The following is an 8,482-nucleotide window of genomic DNA, read 5'->3' as shown; positions in this document are numbered from 1 at the left end:
AGAGCGGGAGGATGAGTCAATGAAAGTGCAATTGGAGTCAGTAGGGGAGAACCAAAGGGAAGACCTAGAGGAGGAGGCAGGGGGTGAGCTGGAGGAGGTGCTAAGGGAAAATCTAGAGAGACAGTTGGAAAAAGTAGCTACAGGAGGAGCAAGGGGAGGACTAGTGGACTAGTGGAGGATGAGCTACAGGGGGAGAGGCCTGGGGAGGGACCATGGGAAGGACAGTGAAGATGATAAGCGAAAAACTGGAAGAGACTCTGCGGGAGTAGCAGCAAGAGGGAGATCTAGAGAGGGACCAAGTGGAGGCATGTTTGGAAAATAAAGTGCCCTTTATGGTGGGCTTAAAGTGGTTAATAGTTCCTTGTTTGTTTTCATTACAGAGATGTGGTAGTTTTCTTTAAATCTGAGTCACATAATATATTATTTTTTGTCTTAACCAGGGTTTGAAACATTTTCACTGTAAATGCATCATGGTTTTCTGCTTGCTGGTGCCCCACCACATGCAATGGGTGCCCTTTTATTTATTTATTTTTTTACCCATTCCCCTCAGACAGTCTGAGTCCACCACTTCTTTTTTTTTTTATGAAACAGTTGCTTCTAGGCTTCCTTTTATTTCTACATAAGATTTGTTTGGGTCGCGTTAGAGCCTGAGAGAGAGTGTCTCATAAGAACTGGCGGCCCTGCAGTGGGAAACACATTGGTTGAAGTAATGAAATCATTGATGGCTGAATTCCATATAGCTGCTTAACTCATGGCTGACTGCATCACTTGAATAGAACAGAGCCTCTGTTAATGTTATCAGTAAACCTGTGCTTTTCCTACTATGGAATGTGAAAATGTCTGTGCTCCAGCTGTCTGTAGCCGTTTACCTTTTGGACTTACTGCCTCTTGCTGACCTCAGTTCTGAATGTAGACTGAGTAAATCAAGACAAAACAGTCCTAAACAGAACATCAAACAGTTTAGATTCCTCAAAGTTATTCCAGCCACTCATCCATTATTTATTATAAGGTATAAATAATGAATCATTCCTTGTTTCATACTACTGTCATTTAGTTTGTGTAGCTTAGTGTCCAACTGAAATTGTGCAACTTCAAAAAAACGTTCAAACTTTCAAAAAAGCCACACTTATCTGCCACAATCGGATGGTCTGTGTGTTTTAGAAATAACAGTCTTTAATGCGTGCATCATTATATGATCAGCTGAGTACAAGTAAATTCAGTTCACCATTCAAACCTGATAAACAGGGATTAATTGTTAAGAAAAAGGGCATAAACCATTATTTGTTTAAAAAGACCAATGTATTGCAGTGGAGTAAACATGCAGCTGGAATTTACCCATTTTTAAAGCAACCCAGCCATGTTTGTCATAACCAAGTGTTGTCACATGGTGCCAGTGCAGCATGAGTGACGCATGTTCAGTAGTGCTGTGTATGTTCTGCAGATGAAACTGTTACATGACACAGCTGTTATGCCTTGCCTCCACACTGGGTGTCACTATTGGATCAGCTTTTGTTGCACAAAACTGCAACGCTGACCTTCACGTCCCCTCCCCCTCTCTGTCTGCCAGGTCTGCACAGGTTTGCACCATCATGTGTGCTGAGGCTGAAGCATGCATGCGCGAATGAGGCTGCGTCCTGCTCCATCTCCTCCCCATCTCCATCGCCGGCATCCTGTGCTCTGCATCCCTCTGCTGAGGACCCGTCAGTGCAGCTGGGGCTGTCACAGCCATAGCAGCTTCATCGGCATCATTCCTTCATCCACCTCTGCAGCATCCTCTCCATCCTCGAAAGCATCCATTTATCACAAGCATCCCAGCACTTCCAAGCTGCACACAGCCTCTCTCGCCCAGATCTCTTTCCTTAAGCATCCGTGTGTTGCACAAGACAGCAGTCAGGCAGTCACATCCTGGGATAATTTACCCTCCTGCATCCCCCTCTTCCCTTCTGCTCGGCTGGGCTTGCCACTGCAACAGTCCCCCTCTCCCATCCTGTTCATCCGCTCTCCGAAGCACCGTTCAGCAAAAAGCAGGCAAGCTGTCTCTTCTTTCTGCAAAAGTGTCTGTTGGCTGGGCAGCTGGTCTTCCACTGTCCCTCTGGAGGATGATCCTGTGGATGAAGACAGAGGAGATGGCTCTGGGGGAGCTGCTGGAAAGACTGAGGACAGTCACCCAAAGCATAGGTGGGTGACAACAACACACTCAACACCAGCTACAGTCCTCATTGTATTGTTGATTTCAGAGCATTGTGCATGTTTGTCTGAAAGACGGATATAGATGAAATACTAATCTGTACACAACAACAACAATAAGAGAGAGTATTGCATGTATTGTATTGCTTGGTTGAATTTAGAACAAATAAAAGGTGTCATTTCTGCCTCAAGGTATGTAGATGTTTGTAGCAAGTAAGCCAATACCTGGAGGAGGCATAGAGTTCATAGTGTACTTGTCATGGAAAATGTGATGTTGACTCATATTGTTTGATCCAGTAAGACAAAAAGTAGGTCATAAGTTGAAGTTATCTGTAACGCAGCCAGACTTTAGATATAGATATAGATATAGATATAGATATAGATATAGATATAGATATAGATATAGATATAGATATCTTGGACTCCCAACATGTCACATCACTTCTTAGAATTTGCTATCAGGTTCCTGATATATTGTCTTTTGTGTGGAAATATTTTAGGCTCTTCGTTTCCGATTGCAGTGCAAATTCATTGCGCAGTCATGGAAGAGACAGCTATTTTGAGGCCTTTTTTAGCTGACATGAGAATCCTTTTTCCAGACCTAAGATGTGATGTCCTGATGTTGCTGCTCATGATTTATCGTCACTGATTGAAGGACAGATTTCTCTCCTCTATCAGACTAATGTCACTAAAGTGATTGATCGAATTATATTTCTGATGTCTCCTTCTCTTGACGTTTGATCCATTTATAGAGATCTCTCTTAATCCACCCACTGCCAGCACACAGCTACTCTCACAAGCATGAATGCACACACACATGCACATACTCTTGCACAGCACACCATTCATTTTATGTCGTGTTGATATTGTTTCATTGGGGGTCAGTGATGCTAAGCTCATTCAGAGGAGCCACAGCTGCTCATGTTGTCATGTTGCATTGTAGTTTTCAGATCATATTTCTTTTTAGCTGCATTTGTTGCCAGTGTGTGTGTGTATGTACAGCTACAATATCAATGCAGAGGGAGAAGCAACAGTGTCTAATATTTGCCTATACAGTGAAAAACACTGCATGATTTTTGAGGCTTCTATGATGGCGAGGTTCTTTGCAATCATTAATACAACACACTGTGCTCTAGTTGCATGTTCTGCTCCTTAGCACCAGAGATAGTGAGAGTAGTGAGTGGGTGGACTTGAGCAAGGAGGGGCCATGGCTATGCCCAAGCTAGAGGAAAAAAACTGAACAAACTACAGCTCTGAAGGAGAATTATGAGCTCTGCTCCAAAATGATGAAAACTAAATGAGAAATTGTCTTTCTACATGTGCAGCCATTAAGTGTGTGACATTATACTTAACATGCCATCATCGCTAGCACTCTATTTATGAGGAAATGTGACGGGAATGTGCTGTGGCAGTAGGATGAGAGCAGTAATCGGCTCAGAGGAAAGACACTGACACTGATCACAGAAGACAGCAGAGAGGAAGGGAGAGTGAGGGAAAGAGAGATTCAGGAGAAACAAAGTCAACTGAGGATGAAAAGGATTTTGCATTGTCTAATCTGGCAAACTGCTCGCTTCTCCTTAGCTGAAAAGGCGGTGTCGTGTTGTAAAACGTAGAAAACAAACCCCTGTCGTTTTCCCTCTCCCCCAGAGAGCAACCTGCAAACATACCTTGCCTCTGTATCAGCTCCTGGTTTCTGCCTGTGCTGTGCTATAAACATGAGTCCATATGCAGTATCTTTAAACCGATGTAAAATCAAAGAAGGAAGAGTGTATTTTCCTTTTTTAATAAATTCAATCCACCCATCTCAGCAGTCAGCAGTGAGTGGGCAGAGCTGTTTATCACATCTTATCTGTGCTCAGACAAAATCTGCATTTCTTCAGTCTATTTAAATAAATAACTTTGGTTTTGGACTACTGGTCAGACAGAGCAGCAAGAATATTATTTACCACCTTTTGTGAATCAGCATTAAACATGAAACACATTTGAGGCTGAAGGCAATGACATTTTTTCATCTATTTGCTCACAAACCTGTATTTCACAACTGACCTGATGATAGTACTAGATGAAAATTAAATGTATCACCAAAGTTACTGTAATTCATATTGAAGGGGACATGATTTGAGCACCAAATCCGTCTGAGAGTTGCTGAGATATTTTACTCAAAAGCATAAATGTGAACTTCATGGTGACCCTAAAGGAAAGGTCAGTCATAGGCTGATCATCTGGGAACCATAAATGTCTGTATTAAGTCCAGTTCATCCAGTAGATGTATGTCAAACTATGGACTAACAGGTGAAAAACTTTACAGGCTGGTTTCACTACTGGCAAAGGTCAGGGGATCACCAACATCTGTGTGCTTCATCCTCTGGGAACCATGAATACTTGTACAAAATATCATGGTAATCGATCTAATAGATGCTGAGTTATTTCAGTCTGGTGCAAAGTGGTGGATGACTGACCAGCATCGCTAGAGCCACACGCTCAGCATGGCCGAAAACATACGATGTACATTAAGCTCTAGTATCCTGAAAGAAAAACAACAGCAGATTAATCAGTCAAGAAAATAATTTTTACTTGCAGCCATGATCACAGACAGCCTCTCCTCCACTCTCTAACTGGGCATTTGACCTACTTCCAGTTGATTTAAAGGGACACATCCAGTCCAGTGACTCACAGGTCTCAGCTTTTCCAGCAGGAATGTGTTCATCTGCAGCCAGTGATGCTTGGCGGGGGGCTGCTTTATTTATTTTGCAATAATAGTGACAGATTATGTTGCAGTTGGAAGTTTTTGTGTGTGTGTGACTTGTATGTATTCACACCTCTCTGCTTGTGTGTGAGAGAGAGAGACTGTCTAGTGATGTGTTTGCCGCCGAGCCCGGCAGGAGCTGAGCTTGCTGCTCAGATCAACTGCTCCTCTGTTGTATTGCTTGGATGGAAAGCACAAGGAAGATTGCTTATAAGCCAGATATACTTTAGACTTTTTTGGTAACATAATGTGCGTCACGTTCCTTTTTAACTCAAGGTCAGGGGTTCATTCAACTGCTTAAGTGAGCTGTGCGGTTCATCCTTAAAGGCGGAGCAGGTGCATGGCCAGATGGATGCAGCAGGTCACTATTAGTCTCCAGCTAGTCAGCTGTCAGCAGAGAGACGCAAGTAGCCAGGGCCAAGGAGTGTGTTGCAATAATACAGCTTTCACAGTTTATTCTGATGACATGTAATTCACTTACAGACAGATTTCCATGAATTTAGACGGTCATGTTCCCTCTCAGGATGAATTGTGACAACTGTGGTGATCCATTAACTTTTCATCCAGCACCATCATCAGGTCAAAATTTTAATCTGCTCCCTACTTTGGCTAATGATCAAATACCTGCAAAACTAAAGCCTGTCAGCCTCAGCTGTGCTTTCAGTTTACTTCTAATTAGCAAATGTTAGCATGCAAACACTCTATTAAGATAGTGAACGTGGTGGACGTTACACATGTTAAACATCAGCCTGTTTGCAGTGTAATTGTAAATCATACCTGTAAACTTTGTCCTGTTGTTTTATCAGTCTCTGGTTGTCGATTTCCACTGCATTGGAATTGTAGGGAAGACAGGACAGGCAGATTGTATGAACTTTTGTGGGTGTGTGTATATAGGTGTCCACATGTGCAGGTAGGGTTAGCGCAGTCAGTGTGGGAGCAAACAGTGATAAAGGCTGTAGATGTAACACATAATAGGTAAGTGATGCCGAGATGGAGGGTTATGGGTAGATAGCTGATGTTTTGTGTCACATCCTCCTGCAGTCGTCTCATCAGTATGTGTGTGAACGCAGCACCTCTCTCATCTCTATTCTAAGCCTATAAACTGCAAGCTGCCTTTTGCTTGCCAGCTTTAACCACACAAACACAACCAAAACACACACTCACATAAACACACGCATTTAAAAGCTTTCCAGAAACCTCCTCCTCTCTCCCATCAAAGACGACCCTCTGTGTATGCCTCTCCACCAGTTACTGATCACATACTGTGCAACAACACACCCAGAGCCATCTATGTCCAGAACAAAGTTTTAGTGTTAAAGTATATTTGAATATTGCAGTTTTCACGCTTTTTGCATTCTTTCCTGGTTACCCAGAATGAATGCATGAAAGAATCTGGAGAGGTAGAAAGAGGAGAAAGAAAAGGCAGATTAGTTGAGGAGTGGAGGAATATAATTAGCCTGAGCAGCAGAAGGGGATTTGTGCTCTACCGGCTGCCCTCTGCTCCCCTCCACCCTCCTCCCCTCTCATCCTTGCTTTGAAACCTATACCCTGAGCTGTCAATAGCAGTGCTCGCGACGCGGTATGCATGTGCATCAGTGTGTGAGTGTTTGTGCAGAGCAGAGTTGGGCCCATTCTCACCTCCAGTGTTTGTTTCAGAGGTTGTGCAGACAGTGACTCAGCTTTTTTTGGTTCTGCCGGCTTTGCGCTGTGCTGTTTCCTCGAGTCCCCAATGTGGCTCTGCAGAGGACACCGGGCTTGTCTTGTGTGTAGCCAGTACAGACATCTCCTCAAAGGATGCGTATGAGAACATGTCTTCTTGATTCCGAGTGATCATCCACATTACAGCAAAGAGGATCTTTCCCATGCCTGCATTTCGGGGCTGAGATTTGGAGTCTATTAGAGTGTGCAGCGGAGCTTTGCAGGTGCAGTGAGGGGTCTCTCTGGATGACAGAGTTTGTTTGAGTGTGTGAGACCAGCAGCCGGCTCTCATGTCTCTGCATGAGTTTCTGCGGGAGGGTGGCGAGGCATCCTACCGCCTTATGAACCGGCTCAGTCATCTGATCCAGAACCTGGACATCTCTGGATCTCCTTTCCCTTTCAACCCTGGAAGCCGCAAGAACTCCTGGAGAGACTGGGATGGTAAGACCAAAAGAGGAAAAGAGACTGTGTGCGTGTGTGTGTGTGTGTGTGTGTGTGTGTGTGTGTGTGTGTGTGTGTGTGTGTGTATGAATGAGTGTTTCGATAGGCACTCAGCATGCTTATGTGCAACTTTCCAGAGTTTATATGACTACATTCTTTTGTGTGTGTGTGTGTGTGTGTGTGTGTGTGTGTGTGTGTGTGTGTGTGTGTGTGTGTGTGTGTGTGTGTGTGTGTGTGTGTGTGTGTGTATGTGTGTGTGTGTGTTGCGCAGGGCATCATGCCCAGAGCCCCACACACAGTGTTTCCTGTGGGCTTCCCTTGCTCCACGCTGGGCTGTTTCTGTGTCTTTGTGTACAACAGTTTGTGTCTGTGCGAGTGCGTGACTGCGCAGCTTAAACAGATGCCTCATTTTCCAACATACAGATCTCAGCAGCTGCACTGATATTTTTCCGTTGCAGTAACAGATTCTTCAGCAAATGCAGAAATTGCTGTGCACAGCACCTTACCAGCAGACGAGCTGGTGCAAAGGAGTGGGAACTGCTGATTAAAGCTGCTGAGTTTTCAAGTTGGTGTCCTTTCAGCCAGGCTGCTGCCACTTTGAGACCTTGGTCTGTGCCACTGCATAGAAAAGGACTTTCCCAGGTTGTTGTAACACGCAGGGACAGAAGCATGGTGAGGAAAGCCAGGTGGAGAGCGTCACAGTGGGATAGTGGGATGCCAATGGTTCCACTTAAGCCACGTGAGTCCCGAGATGTATGGATGGTATTTTTGTCTCTCTTTGTGTTAAGGGATACTTGTGTATTTTTCTCTGTCTAAAAGCTGACTTTGTGTCTATATGTGTATGTGTAAGCTTTTGTGTGGCAGCCTCATCGCTCTGCAAGGTCGTCCTGAGATATTTCTGTTTGTCCTGTCCCTGGATGAATGTCGCTGCCTGTTCAAAGCTACTGCCGTGCCTATAAGTTATGGCTCGTATGTATGTGTGTGTGTGTGTGTGTGTGTGTGTCTACATATATGTGCAGTAGGTATATATGTGCTGGCACACATGGACTAGACATATGTTCATGTTGTTCCTGTGTTTTGTTTGTCTGTACTTTGAGCAGTGCGGTTCCAGGGAACATCTTTTTTTCTTGCCAGCTCTGTTTAAGTCATTAGCCATGAGGTGAAGTCATACAAGACAGGAACTATGTTGCTGTTCTGACAGTTGTTTGGTTTTATCGGCTGAGGCCACAGAGCACAGATACTGTATGTAAATCTGAGAAAGAAGAGATCTGTTTGACCTGTTTTCAGAATAGTTTTAGTGTGCGTGCTGACATTTGTAGGTTACTCACATCATAACTGCAGGATATTCCACCTGCGACAGCACTGTCAGACATGCCATGTTTTTTATTCCAAACATTCTCCCTGTCAAAA

General features: G+C 44.1%; 1 protein-coding gene across 8 annotated transcripts in view; it reads left to right on the top strand.

The window, feature by feature from the left end:
* The first annotated feature begins 1,558 nt into the window (after positions 1–1,558).
* The window catches only part of mcf2lb (mcf.2 cell line derived transforming sequence-like b), a 37,141-nt gene continuing 30,217 nt past the window's right edge, over positions 1,559–8,482 (top strand). For 3 of the 8 annotated variants that reach the window (XM_070975495.1, XM_070975493.1, XM_070975499.1), the window contains exon 1: positions 1,559–2,178. In XM_070975495.1, coding sequence (XP_070831596.1) covers positions 2,100–2,178 — 79 coding nt within the window. In that variant the 5' untranslated portion in view covers positions 1,559–2,099. Of the gene's footprint in view, positions 2,179–6,809; positions 7,073–7,626; positions 7,812–8,482 lie in introns of those variants that run through there. The other 5 variants (XM_070975496.1, XM_070975491.1, XM_070975500.1 and 2 more) reach the window with 3 other exon arrangements.

This window comes from Chaetodon trifascialis, chromosome 12 (genome assembly GCF_039877785.1).
Source record: "Chaetodon trifascialis isolate fChaTrf1 chromosome 12, fChaTrf1.hap1, whole genome shotgun sequence".
NCBI classification, from domain to species: domain Eukaryota; kingdom Metazoa; phylum Chordata; class Actinopteri; order Chaetodontiformes; family Chaetodontidae; genus Chaetodon; species Chaetodon trifascialis.
This window is presented reverse-complemented; position numbering and strand designations above follow the sequence as displayed.